Genomic DNA, 22707 nt, shown 5'->3' on the forward strand with positions numbered 1-22707 from the left:
TTCAAAATCAACCAAACCTGGAATGAAGAAAAAATGGCACAAGCTATAAAATTCGTCCGGGAAAAAAAATGGGGGTATTTGAAAGCTGCACAGCATTTTCAAGTGCCTAGGACAACTTAATTTCGTCTCTGCCAAAAAGATGAACAGTCTCCAGAAGTGGCAGTAGCTACTACATTAGGACGAAAAACTATCTTGGGCTCCGAACTTGAAGGTCAGCTAGTAGAATACATACTAATAATGGAGAGCAAGTTTCACGGTTTAACAAGAACTGATCTTCGCCGTATGGCGTTCATGCTAGCAAAGCGAAACAATTTGCAGAATCCTTTCGGTGAATCAGGTATGGCTGGAAAAAAGTGGTTAAAGTTATTTTTAAATCGTCATAAAGATAAACTTTCGATGAGAAGACCAATTGGTACATCATTAGCCAGAGCATTTGGATTTGATAAAGAAAAAGTGGAAGCCTTTTTCAACCTCCTTGAAATGCTTTACACTAAAAATAACTATCCACCAAATCGTATTTACAACGTGGATGAATCAGGCCTCACAATAGTACAAAGTTAGATACCCAAATCATCGGCCACAAAGGTAAACGCCAGGTAGCTGCACTGACTTCAGCAGAAAGAGGATCTCTGATGACAATAGTTGTTTGCACGAATGCTGCTGGTCATTTTGTGCAACCGTTCATTCATTTTTCCCTGAAAAAATATGAGTGCTCAGCTAATGAGAGGCTGTCCTCCAGGATCAGTCGGAGTTGCACATCCATCAGGGTGGATACAAATGAACATATTTACAGACTGGTTCAAGCACTTTATTCAACACACCAACCCGACTCCTGAATCGAGGGTTTTACTAATACTAGACGGACATACTCACAATATCGATATAATAGATATTGCTAGGGAAAATAACGTGGACATAGTTTCGTTACCTCCTCACATGACTCAAAAATTGCAGCCGTTAGATAAGACTTCCATGGGGCCTTTAAAAACATACTATAGTGAGGAAATACGTATGTGGATTAGGGACAACAACCGACCTCTAAGTCCATATGATATTGTGGAGCTGTTTGGCAAATCCTATTTGAAAGTAAAAACAGGCGAAATTAGAGCCAACGGGTTCAAAGTCACTGGATTGTGGCTTTTAAATAAAAATGTCTTCAATTATGTGGAGTTTATTGCTGCGCAACAAAATGCTGTAATAGACGGTTGTATAATCAATATCCCTGGAATCAAGATCTGAAACTGGTCAAGTTCTGGTAGAAATACTTGCACCACAAATTGCTAATTTACAACCTGAACCTGCACCTTCGACTTCTGGGCTTAATCGAAGCAGTTTGGGTCTGGTGTCTCCGCATGCCATAGATTCAGTGCCAGAGAAACGAAGAAAAGTATCTAGCAGAGGAAGAAAAGCTGCTGTAGCAGCAGTCATAACATCTTCTTCCTACAAAAATGATTTAGAAAATAAAAATATGAAGAGACAGGAAAAAGAAAGTAAACTAGTCAAGACAAAGAATAAGAAGAAAACAGCGAAGAGAAACAAACAAACGAAGAAAAATAAGGATGATAGTGAAGAAGAAGACTCTGAGGAACTAGACGTTATCCAGTTTGATGATGGTAGTAAACATGATGAGTTGATGGACCAATTACTTCCTGACTCTGCTGATGCAGAATGTATGTTGTGTTCAAGACTTTTTTCCATGGATAAAAGTGGAGAAAACTGGATTAAATGCTGGATGTGTGGGCTCTGGGCACATTATGATTGTGCTGGTCCAGAGTTTGATACTGGGTTCTGTTACTTTTGCAAGTATTTATGTAACTTCTTTCATTTATCACAATATATTATATTTATTCAATTGATCTCAAAGATATTGATGTCCATTTTTGTTATTGTTATGTTGATTTATGCTTATATTCCATATTTGGTTACTCATTTGTGATTTTGTTTTATGTGTTAGATTTTAATTTTATAACTAATATATTTGATTAAAGGCTGTTGATTACTACATATAAATGTATGACTGATTAGAAAAACCATTAAACTGATTTAATTTATATGAAGTTTTTTTTTTTTTATATCCCAAAAACAAAATGGTATTCCATATTTGGTGACTTTCCTCTAAGCTTGTACTGTATATGTATAATGAGGCATTGTTGTAAAAGAAAAAGTGAGGCTGAGCTCACATTATCCTTTGAATCTCAATCAAATTACTACAAAGTTTAAAGTGGAAGTTATATGAAAGTGATATTCACGTTGTTTCAATTTCGGTGAATATTAAAACTAACACGTTTTATCACAATAAACATTTGGAATAATTGGAACGTCTACGTTCAATGTGACTGAGTAACTTTTTCAATATCTATATTGAAATGGTCTATTTTCAGTTCTCAATTTTTGTGAAATTAAATGGAGATATTATTATGAAGACGTCAATTGATATTTTACGTTTCGCCATTTAACCTAGCCACTTATCGTCTTGGCAAAAATAGCGTAAGTTATCTTGAAAGCTGAATCGTACAAAAAAACCATTTCAACTATTCCTATTTAGGCTTTTTGAATTATGAATACCCGATTCGTTATGGAATGTATTCCGAGTATAAAATCAATAATATTTCTTATACGAGAAAGAGCAAATAATAATAATGATATCAATGCAGTGACTCATATTCAAAATAAATAAATAAATACGGACTACACACTAAAATTAATAGTATATGCGAAATATTTTAAAATACTTAAGACACATGAACAGATATGCAACACTAAGTGACAGGAAATTTAGTGTAAAAACTCAGTCAAGTCTTTTCCAGAGCAAATTAATGCATTATAAATAACTGTCTCATGAAACAAAACTTGTTTATTTAATGTATATTCTCTCAATTCCGAGGCCAATCTGATTAAAAGTCCAATAATAAACGAGTAAAAATAATTTCCTCTTTTATAGAAAACTCCATTAGCTCAGAACTAACTCATTTGACAAAGACAACTCGATTGTACATCCTTTTTATACATTAAAAGCCATAACTGGATATACTAGTACCTGATTATTTTTGGAAATTCATCATGGATAGAACTTAATGTTGTTGAATCAAATGCTAGAATTTTATGCAGGAATTCATTTGAATCCATATCCATGCCAGAGAACATATCACTGGCTTGGACCTTTGAAATAAATCATAAAAATAAGCATAATGAGTACTAAGCAGTTAATTCAAAAGTATCATACACTGTACACTGTATACTGTATACACTTGAAGAAATATACTTTTAACTCTCAAATTCTGATGATAGATCATCGACGGATCTAAGTCCGTGTGATTATTTCGTATGTCTTGATCGAAAATGATATTTTATGGGTATTTCTATATGGATCAACAAAAGCCTTGCTTTAGTAGGGCGTTATTTGTTTTTTTTTTTGTATTCATATGTATTATTTGAAAATTTCAGTTCATACTTACCAATTTTTCATTCTCATCTTCCATTTCCAATCTGGCAGCTATACAATTCCGAGTATCCAGAAAAGCCTTCCTTTGGGCATGCTCCATTAGATTGTGAATGAAAATGCCGATAACATTAACGCAAATGAATACCACAAGATTAGCACACAACTGAAAAAAAAATATATATATATATATATAAATCTATACCTACATGTATATATAACAAAGTCTGGTTAGTTTCACCATTTATAAGTCATGATGGCTAGGCTGATTTTTATGATCTATTTTTTTTTCGTCTAGGATAGCAAAATAATACCAAAAAATATCTATGAAAATTGAAAGAGAACGACACGACGAGGGGATACAATTTTTACACGAAATTCTAACTATTCCAGAAATAGGAGAATCACCAACATGATGACCCGGGTGACGTCAAATTATTTATAACGATAGTAGACGTCAGGCATGGATTCTAAGAATCTAGGATTTCGACATTCAAAAGTTGCATGGGACAGAATTCAATACAAGTTTGGGATTTCAACTGAAGATGAATCAGATTAGTTGAAAAATTCGAATGAACCAAATTTGTTAGAAAATGCAAATATAAATAGGGGAATACATTGAAATTAAAATGGGTAATGATTGCATGCTTCTCATATTATCGAAATCAATTGTTCTACCGGTTTCGGTAGCAGACTGGTTGTCCTGCCAGAAATTCTGCTTTCGTTTGAATGCAGAATTTCTAGCATAAATAATGAAGTGAAATTGACATCAAAATCAATTGCTTTCATGAAAAAAATTATTGAGTCAAAAAAGCAATCAACATGGAATTAATGGATATTGAAGGTTATCGCGTTCTTGTTGGAAGTCGAATGAAATGTGAAACTCTTTATTGAATATACATGTACAACCTAGCTTTCGGACATGTTTATGTCCTTCTTCAGCGCTCTACAAGAGTTGCTACGTAAGAATTGAGATATGACCACACCAGATTCAATATGGTAAATTTGATATTATTGTCGACATCGTAAAGTGTGACATTTTTAAAGATTTTCCTCATACCGTTTTGATAAAAGAGTGTTCTTGCTATCATTCTGCTCAAATTTCCCTAATTCCTTTTTTTTTAATATTAACAATAAAGTTTATTATTATCGTGAATGTTACTCTCATTATTATATTGTTTTTGATTGATACACTCATTCATTTTGCCAACGATCATATTATTACATACTATTCATTCGTATCCATTCAAAGTTAGCTTCCAACACTTGTACTTCTATGTTCTACCCGGATAGTACTATATTGTATCAAAACTGCAGACATTTTCACGGATTCGTTTGTCTGTGAGATGCTATCATCAATTTAGAGACATTCTGAAGAAAATGTCTTGGCACCCCATTGTCAGATTATCGAGATTTGTGAGAAACAAATCACATATCATATGTAAATGACATCGATAGTGATCACAATTGTTATCCCTGAGGATATATGATTATGATTTTCCCATTTTCCCCCATTACAGCTCGCGGTGCCTGGTTATGAACATTTTGGCTAACATATTTGATATGATATTATTGGACATCAGATATATGAGAATTCAGTTATTGTGGCCTCTCTTAAAAAATCTCACAATATGTCGTTTCTCGGTCATGTGAATTATTCTGGCGTCATCTTGTGGCATGAAAAGATGTATGGAAGATCTTGGATTTTGTATCTCATTTCATAGCCAATGTGGAGCAGTGTATAAAAAATTATCGATGGCGGTGCCTAATATAACCAAGGAAGATCATTTCTCAGTCGGGTTCTGGCCGCCGAACATCCAAATTCCATCCCAAGCAGAAATGAGAGCTCCCCGATTGATGAGCAAAAACCCTGAAAATTGCAAAAAATCCATTTTCAAAGCTCCATATCTCGAAAACTGTCCATTTTTGAGCTTTGTGACTATGGACACTTCTGATCAGTTTATCAAGAACTACAACATATCAAAAATTCAGCCAAATGCACGGAAAGCCATTTCCCATATAAAACGTGCGGGGTCCTTCACTCGGTTTTAAAAGATTTTAGATTTCCATTCTTTTTTTTTTAGCCCTGCTATGGTTCTATGATTGAAACGACAACAATTTTTAAAATTTGTTCTATTTTCTTGCTTGAAGGTTTTGTTCTTAGAGAATCTGTTTTCTGTTCCAAAATTTTTGAATCCTTTATTTCAATATCTTCGGTTTCTTCCAAGATGCGCTTCTTCTACATGGCTGTTACTTATGATAGTTGAATAAGTTTTGGTTCTGGCTTCACTTTCTTCTAAAATTTTTATTTTTAAATTTTCTGGTTAGGTAAATCATCTCTGGATTCTATGTTTATTCGGAAATTTTCATATGACACAGGAAGAGAGTATAACATCATCACAGAATGGAGAGGTATTCCAGAAGCTCTTTGACATTTCCATTGTTCTCGATGTAACCAAATTTGGTGACCTTGAAAAACTACCAAAAGGCTGGTAGTTGTACATGGCCACAGAATAGTAAATATCTATATTAAAAATTCTCAATTCTGTGACGTGGCTCGATTGTCTTTCCTCTCTATTCTGTGACCGAACAATACTTGTGTCAAAAGGCAATGAACTCGAACACCGAAACACGTGGAAATAAACTACTAACAAAATGACGGTTGAGACCTCAGCGGAAAGAAAAGATAGAGGTGCCTTATAGCATTTGTTGACATCGCTATAACACTTTTGTTTACAAGCACTTATAATGTACTGCGATGCCATTCTGAGGAAGAAGTAATCTTTTCTCCGTACTGTGGCATAGATGTTTTGCGAATATTCTGAGGATTTGGCAACACGGTTCTGTTGTTGTTATTGCACGTGTCAACTAGAGGTGCGTTAAGGGTTAACTGTTCATTTTAATTTCACGTTTGTAATCGGCGTTATTTCATACAAGTTTGTGAATTTTAAGTTTCACATTGTTAATTTTAATCATGGTAAATACTCGAAAAACATGTATAGTGTGTAAAACATCGGAAATGAAAACCTAACCTATCATAGGTAAGTTCACGTTTTGAGTCCATAGGCGTAGAATATATCTCGTCTATGGCGTAGTATTTGTGAGATATCGAAAACTTAATTCAAAGCTAACATTTGTAGGTTTCCTTCAAATAGAGAATTTAGCAAAATATGGTGCCACGTATTAATATTGCAAATGAACAATTTGCCGAAATATGCAAATGTTTGTTCCAAACATTTCAGCACCGAAAACTTAATAAGAGGCAGTAAGAGAACCATTGACTACGCCACTGAAATGTTTACCGCCCCTCTAGTTGTCAATTTTGCAGGTTTGTTGTTGTCCTATCTCACTTTATCATCATACTGTTGCAATTGATTACAATACAACGCTATTGACTTCTAAGGGCACCTCTATCTTTTCTTTCCTCTGAGGTTGAGACCATGAAAAGATAGAGTGTCGCTTCTGTAATACCTTTCTATTCTGTTACATCACAATGCTGAGTAAGTCATTGTTAATTTGGATATCCATTTCGGATAAATTATCTTCTGTATCAGCAAACTTATTCAGATGTTGTCGAATATTGTCCCTCTCATTCATTTTTTGGAAAATTAAACTTTTTAATAATGTTGCTTAACGAGCAGGTTCTAGAATTTGGTAAATTTTGCTCAATGTATCCCAAATATCTTTTGATGTTGAACAGTTTTTAATCTGTCTCAGTTCATTTGGAGATATTATCAAAATAAGTTCTGATTTTGCGTTAAAATCATCGTTAATCCATTTATTTTTTGTCTACCGGTTTCATTTTCTTTCCAGACACATAATCCCAAAAACCAGCTCTTCTTAAAATTGTTTGTGCTGGAATCTTCCAAGTATCATAGTTATCATTTTTCAATGATTTTATTCTATAAGTTGTCGATACCTGAGCCATTTTCCTCGATCTCTTTTACGATATTTCAATTTGTCGAATTTTACGTGGTTTATTGTTCAACAGTTGCAAAAACTGGGGTCTTTTTAAGAAAATTGAATCCCTGAGCCCATAACCTGTAGTTATTATATTAGTAGGTACGCAGTTTAAAGAGGGATGAACTGAAGCTATATTTTATTATAAAACATTTTAATGACATCAAAAAAACTACTGTCAATGTTACCTAAGGTAACTAAAATAATCAGTAGCAGGAGTGCATATCAATAATGTATTTATTCCAACGGACAAGAATCCAAAATTGTTTAGTATAGATTGAAATGCATTCTGCGAGCGGAAATTTTGAACTAGGAGACCAAAAAAGTGTTTATCCCAAAGTGATCAGAATGATTCTTTCAGTTTCGGAGCAATGACGGTTGGAAGGTTCATGAGTGATTTCGTGAAAAAATTCAGCAAGATGAATTAGAACAAGTACTCAAAAGATTCTACCACCGATTTCTACTGTTATATTATGTGTGTAGATTTATATTTTTTCACAAAGTGCGTTATGTGAATGTGTGTATTTACCTGTTGCCACATCAATTGTTGAAAATCCTGACTGAAGATTGCAACAACTGCAAAATGCGCCCCGCATAATATGAGTCCGAAAAGGGCTGTTATCCAACTCTTCAGTGGCATCATTGAGTACGCCAGAAATATAACAAAAACAACCTGCCATGTCCCCTCAGCGGCTACCTTTGCAGTCAACTCGGCCGGTAAAATCGGCAGGGCTAACGCGCAAAACGTCGCCAGGAAAAACAGCACCACGTAGCAGACCCAGAGAAGGTAATTGTCTTGCATGAACCTCGTGTGCAAGAATCCTAGCAACAGCGCAAAGAGAATACAATGTGCGACATGATAAACGTTTTGGGCTGTTGCTGTTTGATGGTAGAAAAAACTGAGGTTGGCCAAGATTGCGGTAAGGATGACGAAGAGACCAACTACAGCGGCAACGCTGGAATGCTGAAGTTTACAGATGTAGCGTTGGTAGAGCTGTTCCAATTCATCGTTCTCGAACCTGTGGGGATCCACCACACGAGACAAAACCCGTGGGGAGGTCATGGCTTTGACGCTGTGATCCATGGTGATTGTTGGCTTTCGCTGCATCAATGAGTCGGTTTGATGCGTTGTTTCCGACGTCGAGCCATCTCTGAAATGAGGTGAAAATAATTAATATTTTTGACCTTAATATCCAAATAAAAAGTGATAATGGTAAATTCGAGAGATTTTGCAAATTGATGAATATTAAAAGCCCACCGAAGGCAAATAAATAATTTTTTCACAAACGTCGGACAATTTCGACTTTAATAATTTCAATTAGTAATATTGATATCTGGTTTCAAAGACCAGGTAATGTCTCCTTTCCATAATTTGGTGCTCACATAAAATGGCACATATCGGGAAAAAATCCCGATAAGCATGCATTCATTCAATACTATGAACGATTATTTCTCACTCTATTGAGGAGCAAATACAACGCCAGAAATTTTTCATCACAAAGTGCAATGACTACTATAAACAATCAAATCGCTGTAGGTTAATTCGCTGATAGTTTGACCAAAATCAAGAAAACACATAGGGACGATTATTTTATGTTTCAATGAATATTTCGAAATGCGCAAAATCTCCTGAAGTGCTTTTTTCATTTTTTCCCATTAATTTACCGGATTCTGTTAATTTATATACGCAGTCCTAAACCACATAACTGTATATATAGGATCATTTATCATGATGTCATTGTTATCAGTTAGTTCACCTAGATGGAGGAAGTTCAGATGATACGATTCTCTTGAAATTTGGCACAAACGTTCGAATAGTTATTTCACATACACGTAGATACTAAAGTGCAATCTATTGTTACGGAAATATCAGGATCCAAATGAAATTTTGTACTCAGCTTGGAATCTGCATTTAATTTAGATTTTTTTCAATTTCCTGGTTCAATTTTATATGATTCTAATGATCAACAATAACTTGAATCTGATATTTTTCATTTGATTGTGAATTTCAATTCGGTCGGATCTGTCATTATTAAATTAAGTAGTTTTTATTCTTATTGATGAATTGTTCCTCATTCTGGTGAGGCAAAACATCAAATTTTGTATGAGGCTAGAAAAGAAACCGATATTTTAAATTTTACTGCATATTTTCACATCGGTCGTATTCTAAGTTTTGAAATTATGAGGAAAAAATTTTCGAACGGCCATAATTACAGCATCTCCAGTAGAATTTTGTTCTGATTCTAGAACACAACCAACAATTAGTTTTTTAGTTGTTTCGTTTGAGAGTTATCGTATTTACAGATGGACGGCCGGCAAGGTAATTTATTTGAAAAGTGAGAAGTTGCAGAGTAGTATAGTTCAACAAATCCCTGATCTCAAACCTACCAAGGAAAGTTTCTAGTACTTTTTTTCCAAGCTTATCTATTACAGCCAGACCGCCGAACAGAATTGAGTCAATAAAAAATTTTGGATTAGAGAGACGAATTCTATTAGTTAAGACTTCTTTTTTATAAAATAATTATATTTTTGACATTTGAGGAGAATTTTTCAATATCCAAAAAGGTCGAAAAGAAAACTTACTGGAATGATATCTGAAAAAACCATAATGTGTAACGAAATTTACCATGCTCCTCATAAATAATACGGTAGCAAGCGATAGTTGTGAACCATCTAATTATTGTAAATTAATTTAAATTTTATTGATAAATTATTCAAAGGCGCTCGAGAATTTAGTTGGACCACCGAAATAAAATAAACGATGAATGACATTCATAATACAGTAGTATTTCAGAATTAACTCCTTCCACAAAAGAGGAATCATCACTGTTCATTGATTAATACCAATGTTGATAATATTTGATAGGTAATTTGAATTTCAGATGTAAATGTTCACCTCCCTCGAGCATTTTGGTTTATCCAATCTATCTGCACCCATTAATAACTTTTGGCTGTTTCATAACACGGAGTTATTTCTTGTGGTCATCACAATAAAAAAAGAACAAATCGACGTTCAGGGAGAATCACTGATACCTTGATCGTATTGTCTCATTTACACATATATTTACATATATTTACACATATAATAAGGGTTAAGAAATGCCCAAATTATCCTGTCACGAGTAAATATTGCTTATTTATCAAATTAACACATTTAATACTAAAACAACAATATCCAAATTAAAATCCAGCTCATCAAGTGATTTTGGAATATGAGCTATTTCTATGAAGAAGGTGTCATGAAATCCAATAGAGTATAATCTGCTGAAACAAAATATATTTTCGGCAACCGTCCGGCAAGCGTCCGGGAAGTGCTCACTTCCCACTTTCTCTGAGAAAGTAGCATTTCCCGGCCTAGTCCGGAAAGTACGTACTTCCCGGACTAGGCTACTTCCTTGAATTTTGTCTATTTTCCGGACTTGTTACGCAATAGTAATTTAAGTAACAAGTCCGGAAAATGGGGTTTTTTTGGACGAATACACAAAAAAAAAAAAGTCTGTGAGTCCAAAAAAACCATTTTCGGGCGTGTTGCGTACAATATTTTTTCGGCAACCATGTAGAATAACACTATCGCTGCTGTTTTCCATATTTTATTGCGATTGCGATCAAAAAACATGCAAATTTTTGACAACTAATTTCATATGAACTGTCAGCCGTTATCTCGGTTGCTATTGATTCTATGATTCTTTTCCGGCCTAGTCCGGGAAGTACGTACTTTCCGGACTAGGCCGGGAAATGCTTCTTTCTCAGAGAAAAAGCGTCCGGGAAGTGAGCATTTCCCGGACGGTTGCCGAAAAATTACTATTCCTCCCTCAAATTCAGTATGCTAATGAATTATGTTTGTTTTGTTTGATCCATTTCAAATGACACCAAAGCGTTATGTCTAATTCTCAAGCTTCATTCGGTCTTCTGATTGAACTATGACTGAAAACTCAACCTGTTAAATCTTGTTATTTTCAATTGTCAGTTCCTGATTGTGGAAGTTAGTTGAGGAGATAGCTTCATCATTGGACATTTGATGATAGTTTACAACAAGACGTTGGCGTCGTGTTGACTTTCGAGAATCGATCGATCGTAGGCTGCGATAACTCAAAATGTTCTTTTTTGAGTTATCTCGTTGGCAACGATATGACATATAGTCAAATTGCCAACGAGATAACTCAAAAAAGATCATTTTGAGTAATCGCAGCCTACCACTCGAAAACTGCCAGCTTGCATGCCAGGTGGTTCTTAAAATTTGAAACTCTGTGGTACTCAGAAAAAGAGAGATAGGCCAAACATATGTTATATATTTGAAATCAGGGGAAAAAGAGCTAGTCAAATATAGAAAAATATACAGGGTGTTCCATTTGAAAAAATGAAGTTGCTATCAATATGTGGCCCACTCTGTATATATTTCGTTTTGTGAAATCATTTTGAAAAACATTAGTCAATTTCGTGAAACTTTAGTGAAAAACATTTTTTTGTACCTCTTTTAGTAACAAAGTTAAAGGGGGGGTCAAATTATGGTGAAAAACCCGGTACATTTGTGAATGATATGATGTACACGTTCAGATGATATCTTCACAATGTCTGCTATCTCGATCAACTTCATTTTACGGTCATTCAAAATTATTTTGCCAACTTTTTTGATTTTTTCGTCGGTGACAGCCTCTTTTGGGCGTCTACTGAGTTCGCCGTCTTCGGTGCTCCTTTCACCACGTTTACACATCATACCAATCAATGATGGTTTATTTTCCTGGTTCAGACCCTGGAAACTCTTCACCAAGCCAAGATTTTGCTTCAACTGTATTTTTTTACTTCGAAAGCAATATTTTATCAGGAAACGAATTTTTTTAAATCTTTTTTCAGATAACAAAAGTAGCGACACCCACAACGCAATATCTACTAAACTAAAAATCATATGGATTTAATACTAGCACCGCAATCTGTGCATCAGACCGGGAACTTTTCAATACAATATTTAGTCTGTACAGTCCAAAAACAGGTACCACAAAATCACCATATGAGATGACCATTCCACGAATACGGGACAGTTTCAATACGGAATTGATCCAGCAAATGAACAACAATAGTCATTCATCTGATACCCATCCAATAAGTAGCTTTTCAAAAGTTTGGAAGCCTCTTATGCCTTACTTTTGCAGAATTTGTAGGAGCTATGCATTTTTTGTTCGACTTCAAGTTACTAATAATTTACGTTATGTTACGAGCTTTAGCATCCTATTCAAAGTATCACAGGATCCACAGGGGACTCGACGGGGCTCCACGGTGACGTGAAAAGAAAATGAGAGTACACGAAAATTATTCTGATTTCGATTGTAAAGAACAAAGATGTCGGCAGAACACATAAAAATATATTTTTTTTTTAATTTCACCACTCGACATTAAAGGCCCATAAACTACTTGATAGTAACTATCGTGATAGTGCGAGGGTGCTGTCGCACAATCACGATAGAACTCTCATGATAGTTACTATCACCGTGAAAATTAATCTTTAGGGTTGGAACTCAGTTGCGAGAATATTTTTTTTAGTTATATATTATTCTTTAAATAATTTAACTCAATCAAATTCTGGTATTCATTTTATTACGTCCAATATCCTGAATTAGAGTTTACATAATATTCACTGCCTGTTAGGACTGTTAGGGTGCACACTATTCGCCGGGTCTGCTAATAATTGATAGAAATTTATAGCATTTCTTGTCTCTGAAAGGGCACATGTAGGGAATCCAATCCCGCAAATGCTAGATCCCGCAAATGCGGGATCCCAGAAAACAATAAACATGAGGATGGTCCGCTCCGCTGCGTTTATCAACATTCCCTACAATAAAAATCTCCAAACCGTCTTTACTAAGCCGCATGTTCAATAAATAACACATGGCAACCCAACCAATATAAGCAGCATTGCATATTAACCTAATTGAAAGAGGGATGAAATGTATTTCACAAAGACGAAAAGCAACACTATCTTCGCTTTCGAATTATGTGGAAGATGTTTACACATTCAACATATGGAAAATTCCTACGATTTTGCATACGAAACTAGTTATTGTTAAATGCCAAATGTTTTCAGCGAAACACATGTTTTAATCTCATTTAGTTTTCGAAGCTTTGCATCCCTACCGCCTTTTGTATCTTGTTTTGTGATATATAATAATAATAATAATAATATAATACAACAACAGGAATAGTACCCAAAAATCTCAAGAGAAATATCAAGCAACTAGGACTTAGTGAGTATATATGTAATATAATGCAAAAAGCTGTTCTTTTAGGTACTGCAAGGACGGTGAGAAAATTCCTAGGAAGTGAAGGACAGGTCCAAGGATCGAAGTTCGACGAGAACCAGGGGGACCACAAGGACCGGACACGACCGAGCTCTGCCCTTCTGATATTTTAAATATCTGGGATTGAGTGAATGTTCCTCTTAGCGAGGAGTGAGAAGCCGACGGCGAGGAAAAATCCTACGCGTATAGGCAAAAGTCGATAATATAATAATAATAATAATAGGAAATCTATCGTACGCTGTGTCCTGTGAATGTGAAAATCAGATAAATTACTTTCGCATTGTTCATCGGCGTCGAGGAACTTAATTTCCCCGAATCACAAACGCTCAATTTTGAATAACAAATGGTTTCTAGTTGGAAAAACTGTGAGATATCACTTGTCGGCAGATTTTTCGAGTTTACCCGCGGCAAAACAAAGATGTTGCCATGAAATAAACATTTTTATACTATTGTATGTTTTTAATAGCATAACATTTTTTTATGAGCATGTTTAATAGGTTGAGTACAAATAGTATGTATATTGTCCAATCCCGCATTCTTGCGGATCCGCGGGATTGGCAATTTTTATCCCGCGGGTATGCGGGATAGATATTTTGGTGCGGGATTGCATTCCCAAGGCACATGGTATAGATAATTTTAACCTTGTGTTTGTTTAGTTCCGAAAATGAAATATGTTGACTATATCGATTGTTGAAGGAAATAACTTCAGAGAAGAAGATACACAAAATGCAATTCAGACCCTTCCGAACAACTTTTGGTTTCGTGTCTGCCTATTGGTCTCCGTGAACGCGAATACTTGTAACAGCCTTATTTCTACAATACCGATGATACTCCTTGTACTTGCCAAAAAGTAAAAATACTTGGAATTTCCTGTGTTTTACTTGCTTTATATCTGAGAAATTTGGTAGGTGTAGGGTGGAACTTCATGGGAGATACATTTTACAATATTGAGAATGAAATACTGCGTCATGCTTACTTTCTAGAAGCCAAAGACGAAGCTATAGTGCCACACCAATTGGCAGAATATTTGAGTTTTCCAAACGAAGCTTCCATGAGCAGTATTGATAAATTTGTTCAATGCATACTCTCGCTTCCTAAAACTAACAATAGAAACATCACACACATGAAGATATGTTATCGTCTGATGTGAATTACGCGGTCGAATAGATCGGCACAGAAAGCTACTGGTGCTGAAAAAAAAATCCGTTTGAATTTTGGCCGAAACAAAAGGGATAATATTTTTAGAAAAAACATGATTCGATCTATTGGATCAGCAATGCGGCTGATAAAGTTGTTCGCGCTCACGCGTTTGACCGCCGATGTGTAAGAGCAAATTAGATGTTGAGGCCTCCCAGCTAGGTTCAAATTGCGAATCCCTTTGTGATGTCCACACCCGTGTTAGCTGATCGAATGAGCTGCAGTATCGAAGTTCGAATCAACGCCCAGGACAGGTTTGTGCAGAACCAGGATTAATGTTTATTGAGCAAACGCTTATCGCATCAGTTCAACACTGTAAACTTCAGGAATATCTAGGACACCGAGTTGATTTTTATACTATTAACCTGAAAGCGAAATGTGGATAATGGAATAAGGTTGCATTCTATTTAATATCGAATTACAATTAGATCTATTATTTTTTCAGAGCCCTTCCAATGTGATAGCAGGACTTGAGTAAAGTACTGAAGTGTCTTCAAGAACAATTTTTGAGCGCTTGTTCATCGAACATATCGTCCTATCATTTCGTCATATTTTTTGGTTTACGAATTCTCAGCCAAAATGGTCTCAAACGATAAGGTTCGACTCCCTGATGACTGGTCCGCATTAAAATTTTATTATATCCATCCATGTCGTGAACACGATAACTCATGAACGCAGAGACCTATAAAGTTGAAATTTTAAGGGTATGTTCGGATATAAGATGCATCGCTCAAGTTCGTTAATGGGCAAAATCCAACTAAAAGTTCCATGAAAATGGCTGTTAGAACTGTTGTTTTCCTGGTTATTTTAAACATAATCAATTCAAGCTTCGTTCTAAGTGCCATTTCAATGATATCATCACAACAACAAAAAATTAAAGAAGAATAATGCCAAAGAAATTCCAAATATTTCCCTGACAACTCTGATCTAGGAGAGACTTTGGGTGGAGATATAGGTAAATAACCATTTCAATCTTTGTGACAAATTTCGTGAGCAAAATAACGAAAATAAAATTCCGAGTAAAATTCAATCGATCCCAAGTCACACCCCAAGTCACACCACTCAATTCTATGAAGCAAGTGAGTTTGAAAGGTGAATTGTAAGGCCGATTCTTATAGTACGATCTATTTATCCATCGTAAAAATCGCAAAACATCAAGTCGCAAAATGAAGTAGGTAGTATATAAAAATCTCTGATGAGGGTCAAATGCGTGAGTATAAAGTGCAGTAGTAACCACTAAGTGACAAGAAATAAGTGAGCTTTTTAATTGATCCCGATGATAAATATTTTTTTAATCGTGTGTTAAAACTTATGTCAACACCAAACACAAATTTCACATTTGAAAACATTTTCTAATATAATTTTGCAATCAATTCAAGTTAATTGGATAAGACCAACTCGTATAGTTTAGCAACTGAAATGAAGTGTGATTTGTGAAGACAGTAAATAAATACATTTGACTTTGAAAGTAGAAATATGTTTCAGTGTGGGCTCACAATTGATTTTATGTCAGTATTACGTAATTTGCGATAGTCACGTGGGAACATAATATCACATTATGTTACATTTCATTTACATTCATATGCCATAAGAAACCTCCTAAAAGTAATCAAGGTTGAACACGTACTGATTCCTCCTTATATATTCTGAATTTGATTTAACACACCTCAACTTCTTGTTTGGACAACGGAAACTGTAATCCGAGGGTCAATTAATAAATGTGATATTTTTTGATTTTTATCGATTTTAGTTTATCAAATTCAGAAATAAATATTTGGGGTTATTCGCTGAAAAATATAGCATCTAAAACTTTTACATTGAAAGTTTTGAAACATTGAGCATTTTTTTTTTTTTTGAAAATGCAACCTGAAACGCTATCCATCGAGTACTAGCAATTTTAATTGTTAAATACTCACCATCTGTTCAAAATATTAAGAATATGTCTAAAACTTGTATTGCTTCGTGAAAATATTCAATCAATAATCTTGTATCCACCATTTCAATTGTTCGATTTTATTTCAAAATACATTTTAGAACTCGTTGATTTTAACCTTTCAATTTAAACATCGGCACCTCAAGATGTGACGATCTTATCTTCTGTCTTATTTACGAACTGTAACGAATTTAATGACAGACTTTTTATCGATTCCAAGAAGAAAGCGTGTACCTTCCAAAATTTAATCAGTTGAAATATATTATTTTCTACCTAAAGGACAGGTTTTGAAGTTTGAATATTTTTCAGAATTATTAATTCATATCCTTGTTGCGTTATATTATTTAAAATAATTTTTTGAATGAGTGGATATATTGTTGAAATGAGAGAAAATACAAAAACTGATTATAAATGTGACTCTTGTTTTTCTTTATCACTGAAATTTTTATGCGATCACTCATAGCCTAACACGAATTACATTTCAAATTTCATCGAAACCAGATAAGTATAATAGAAAAGATACAAAAAACTGAAGTCATTCAGAATTGTCCAAAATATATATTTGCAAGTGAAAACAGGTTAGATGATAATATTAAAGAATCAAAACTAATGGTTTCAAGGAAATATTATTTTACACCAATCGGATTGAAGGACGTCACTTCTAAGTTTAACCCATATACTTACTTAGTACAACATTCTATTCCATGTATAATAATACCTCATTACTCGAGTCGCGCTTTTATGTTTAATTGTTATTACTGCTAGCGTTTCGATTGCTTTATGCATTTTTTTAATTATTGTTCATCCGTTATTAAGTGATAGAAACGTAGTAAAAATAATATTATAGGTATGACCTATGAGAAAATATCAAACATTATGTGCAGATATTTTTCTCAACAAAAAAAGAGAAAAAAATATTGTGACATTAACATCTTTCATTTCGATTGGAGCAAATGTATCCATCAAAGTAGGGTTTTTCAAAGATATAATAAGCCACTACTTATTGAAAATTATAGTTTGAGGGTAAGGTCACTGATATTCGTTAGTTAGCAGATAATCCTTGGTTTTTGAACACTTTATGAACTTTGAAAGGAATAATCCGAAATAAAATTAACATAAACATGTTGTGAGGCCTTTAATATTTACATTAGGTATGATTACATTGAAGATAGTATATATTATGTAGTATATCCAAAGTCACTTGAACTAGTCATTGAGAACGCTTAGCCAGATTACCCTTTGAAGTGGTTACCGCGATCCGCTAAGTACCGGGTTTTATTTAATTGTTAGTATTGTTTGCCAATAAATTCACTGGCACAAAAGGAATTTCTGGAAACTTGGGATAACCTTTGTATAATTAATCGAAATATTCTGGCTTCCTCCAAGTGACTTTGGATATACTATACCGGTGTGATATGTCCTGTTTTCAAGTCTGGATCCAGATCTATGGTAGAATATTACAGGCCCATCTCCATTTTGAGTAATGGAATTCTTATTTCTCTGCAGTCTTTCATATCAGCCTTTCAACATGGGTCTGTTCAACGGTTACAAATCTTGTTACCTCCACAGTTTGTTTCAGAGGTATTGGATAGGAATGGCCAGGTTGATGTTATCTATACTGATTTTGCTAAGGCTTTCGACAGAGTTCAGCACGAGGTTCAGCATGATGTTTTGTTGCACAAGTTGAGCAATTATGGGTTGGACGAAGGAGCAATTAGACTGTTTGATTCATATCTGTCCAAACGTGATCATTTTGTCAGTTATAATGGATACAGTACTGTCGGTTACTTTCCATCATCCAGTATACCGCAGGGCTCAAATCTTGGACTACTTTTATTAATTTTGTTCATTAATGATCTTCTAGAGTTGATAAATTGCGGAAGACTCTGTTATGCTGATGACTTGAAAATGTTTTCTATCATAAGGAACTTCGACGATTGCGTCAACTTTAAGGTCCAGTTAATGTTGGTGTTGAGTTAGTTTGAGCAGAACCAATTGAGATCGAACGTCGACAAATGCAAAATTATGACTTTCTCCAGAAGGACTGAAATATATTCCTACGATTATGAATGCAATGGTTAAGGACTTGAAAGGCATATTGTTCTCAGGGATTTTGGCATTTCGTTTGATATGGAGTTGTGGTTTGTTGAGCACATTTCACAGATAGTTTTGGATGCTGCTAAGGTGTATGGGTTCATGATTAGGAATTGTAGGGATTTCACCGAGATGAACTGCCTTAAAATCTTGCATAATGCAGTTATTCGTTCGAAGTTAGAATATGCAAGTGTGGTGTGGAGTCCTATATATGAGTGCCATAAGAGAAAACTTGAGAATGTTGAAAGAAGATTCATGAAGTTTCTTCTGTTTAAGACTGATGGAGTGTATCCATCCCAAGGGTGACGGTGCAATCTTGTGTGAGCGAACTGGATATTTGAGTTTAGAAATGAGAAGGGTAATTGCTTCTTTATCATTCCTTTTTAATGTGATCCATTATAATGTTGATTGTTCAGAAATATTGTCAAAAGTCAACTTTAGCGTTCCAAGTTTCAACTCAAGAATTGTCCTGGTTTTCAAGCCAGATAAAGCCCGAACGCACATTCTGCAAAAGGCACCTATTACAAAAATGTGTGAGAACTTCAACTTATTTTGTGATGGCCAAAATATATTCCCCTCATCAAGGAGAAATTTGGTCAAGTCGCCAATTCATTATTTTTCCGGGAATGTATCTTAGATCATGTAAAATGTTTGTTTTTTATTTTTTGTTTCAATGCTATCTTTTGTTGTTTTTTGTAATTTATATTCACATTGTTCTGTAAATGGGTTAAACTGTTGGACAATAAAGCTATTATTATTATTATATCCACAAGTGAACTCCGAGGCGAAAGTAGGGTCCAAGCAAAAAATGATATATACTGCGCAAAAAAATTAAAGCACATTATGGAAATCTCAAATTTATTCTACAACTGAAGGTGTTCGCAATTATAATTATTTTTATCAGAATTATGCATGCATATGTTATCCACTTTCAACGTTTTTCTTCAATACAGATGTTTTTTCCCAGCAGGAATAAAAAAAGATGAGATTATCAGATTTTAAATGTATTGGCTCTATTCTGAAAACAGTTGTTCTCGATCAATTCTAGTGATCAATAGTTTTTCTTTCATTTGATTTTCTACACTCGATCGCTATGCAACGCGAAACACGCAATTTGATCCAAGAGGAATGTGCCCAAGCGGTAGTTTTGCGAGAAGAAGTGTGGACATACACAAGAATTGCAGAAAGGTTTGAAGTTTCCCATACAAGTGTGTACAGAATGTTGAAGCGATTCAGGGAGACAGGTAGGAATTTCCGAAGACCAGGACAGGGTAGACCACGGGTGACAACTGCCATTCAAGAACGCTACTTCAAAGTTTTTTCGTTGAGACAACGGTTTGCAACCGCTCGCCACCTTCAAAATCAGCTTGAGCAAACTCATGGGGTGCAAATTAGCACTCAGACAATAAGAAATCGCCTCAGAGAATATGATTTAAGGCCTCGTGTCGCGGCAAGAGGCCCAGCTCTTACCCCAGCCCATCGAAGGGCGCGTTTGGATTTTGCGAGAGAGCATATCCATTGGGAAGAGGCTGATTAGGAAAGAGTTCTCTTCACAGATGAGTCTAGATTCTGCCTCTACCATTGTTTTCGACGTTCTCTTGTATACAGACGTCCACATGAAAGATATGCTCAGTGCAATTTCCTGAATACTACTGGTTTCGGGGGAGGATCGATTATGGTATGGGGTGGAATATCTTCGACTGCTCGCACAGACCTAGTGGTCGTTGATAATGGAGCTATGAATGCTGATAGGTATATAAGGAACATTCTTCAAGAGCATGTAGTGCCATTTGCCCCATACATTGGTGAAAATTTCATTTTTATGGACGATAATGCCAGATCCCATCCTGCGCGCATCGTTCAGGAGTACCTTGAAGAGGTTGAAGTCTCTCGAATGGAATGGCCAGCAAAAAGTCCAGATCTCAATCCGATTGAGCAGGTTTGGGACAACCTCAATAGAAGGCTGAGAAGTTCAGAAAATCATCCAGCTACTCTTAATGACTTAGGAATCCAACTCAGAGAAATCTGGGAAGGATTAGATCAGAACATTTTAAGATCACTCATTTCGAGTATGAACCGTCGTTGCCGAGCTGTAATTAACGCAAGGGGTGGAAATACCAAGTATTGAATCACTTATCAGCATTTCAGTATTTTGAAAATCGTTCATTTCTCTTCTTTCACATAAGATTCGGTGAAAACCTGAATTTTTCTTCCATTTAATGTGTCTTGTTTCGTTCAAAACCTTCCCGAGAGAACAGAAAAAATAAGTTATGAAGTCAATGTAGAGTTAACTTTCATTAAAATTGAGATTTTCAGAATGTGCGTTAATTTTTTTGCATTTTTTTTTATTTATGATTTTCATTATGGAAATGGATAGGAATTTATTATTTGAATCAAGCAATAGAGACTTTTCCTATTTTTGTCTATTCTTGAACATTTTTTAGCCATTCAGAGGGTTGTTACTGTTGTTTTAGGGGCCGTTTCTGAATGAAAATTCATAACTTTTTTGAATGGAGGACTACCGTGTTCTGCATTTAGTATGTGATGAATAGAGGAAAACTGAATCAAATGACATAGTTGATATAGTTTGTCAGCCCTCGAGGAGGGGGGTAAATCCGATTTTGGGGGTATTTTAGTGAGGGCTCGAGGATGGCTCCGAAGCCTGACAAACTATGGAGTATGTCAATTGATTCAGTTTTCCCCTATTCACCACATACTAAAAGCAGAAAGCGGTATTCTTTCATAATATAATAACGTTATGATTTTTCAGCTGGAAGTTCATTTAATTCAGTTTTCCCTCTATTTATTACAAACTAAAAGCAGAAAGCGGTACTACTTCCGAAAATGAAATATTTTGTTATTAAATTGCCCACAATTACAAGTTTTCCATTGCAATCTAGTTATAAAATATTCGTAACTGTTATATTTTTAGTATCTCAATACCTTTTTTTTTGGTTTCGTCAAAGATTTCGAAACCAACTTAGACTATCTATGATTGAAAAATAAGTAGTTCATGTTCTAAGAACTTGATTTCGAGGAAACTTCAAAGAAAGGTGTGCCGTTTTTTATGTGTAAACACGATTTCAAATTTGCGATAACAAACTACATTATTAGGTAATTGAAGAAACCTGCCATACAAATTTTTTATGCAAATAAATCGAGACAGCTCATTCATTTAACGATATCCTGATAAACATGTTCGTCGAAAGTGCGTTTTTGAATTGGAACACGATTTTCAAAACACAAACCGGATCAATGGCTAACAGGAAACGAAATATTTCATGCAAATTTCCCTATTAACGTCAGTTGCAAAAGATCGAGAATAATTGATATTTCTATTATTTTTAATCATATTAATCATCATTAAGTAGGTATTCCGTTGAACTTAAAAGCTGATGATGTCATCATAACCATAGAAAATTCGATCGGGTTGAGATATTTTGATTGGTTATATTTTTTCTTTATGCTGCTTGATTCTCTTATCGTTCTGAAGACGCTATAAACACGAAATTTCACACGAGGCTTATAACTCTTGAAGTGAATTATCCGAAGACAGTTAATTTTAATTTTTGTCGAAACTAATAGAGGACAGTGTTTAAGAATTTCGAGGAAAATCTGTTCAGTCCTGAGATTTTCCATCCTCTATAGAATGTAATATACTCAGTGACATTACATCCAGAACGAATAAATTATGCGAACTCCACTTTTCATTATCAAAAGAGAGACCATATTCAAAGAATGCTATGATAATGATATCAATGATGATAATTTCAGTCTTCTCATTAAGTAATATT

General features: G+C 34.8%; 1 protein-coding gene and 1 long non-coding RNA gene across 12 annotated transcripts in view; one reads left to right on the forward strand and one right to left on the reverse strand.

The window, feature by feature from the left end:
* The window catches only part of LOC123680275 (Ca(2+)/calmodulin-responsive adenylate cyclase-like), a 141472-nt gene that overhangs the window by 96660 nt on the left and 22105 nt on the right, over positions 1-22707 (reverse strand). For all 11 annotated transcript variants that reach the window (XM_045618082.1, XM_045618080.1, XM_045618089.1 and 8 more), the window contains exons 2-3: positions 7929-8550; positions 3456-3605 (exon numbers count right to left, since the gene is read on the reverse strand). In XM_045618082.1, the coding sequence (XP_045474038.1) occupies positions 3456-3605; positions 7929-8507 (729 nt within the window). In that variant the 5' untranslated portion in view covers positions 8508-8550. The remainder of the gene's footprint in view (positions 1-3455; positions 3606-7928; positions 8551-22707) is intronic.
* On the forward strand, positions 5427-8144 carry LOC123680279. The gene is made up of 2 exons (XR_006747495.1): positions 5427-6100; positions 6871-8144. It is a non-coding gene; the product is annotated as an uncharacterized LOC123680279 (long non-coding RNA).

The sequence above is a fragment of the Harmonia axyridis genome, chromosome 5 (assembly GCF_914767665.1).
Source record: "Harmonia axyridis chromosome 5, icHarAxyr1.1, whole genome shotgun sequence".
Classification (NCBI taxonomy): Eukaryota; Metazoa; Arthropoda; class Insecta; order Coleoptera; family Coccinellidae; genus Harmonia; species Harmonia axyridis.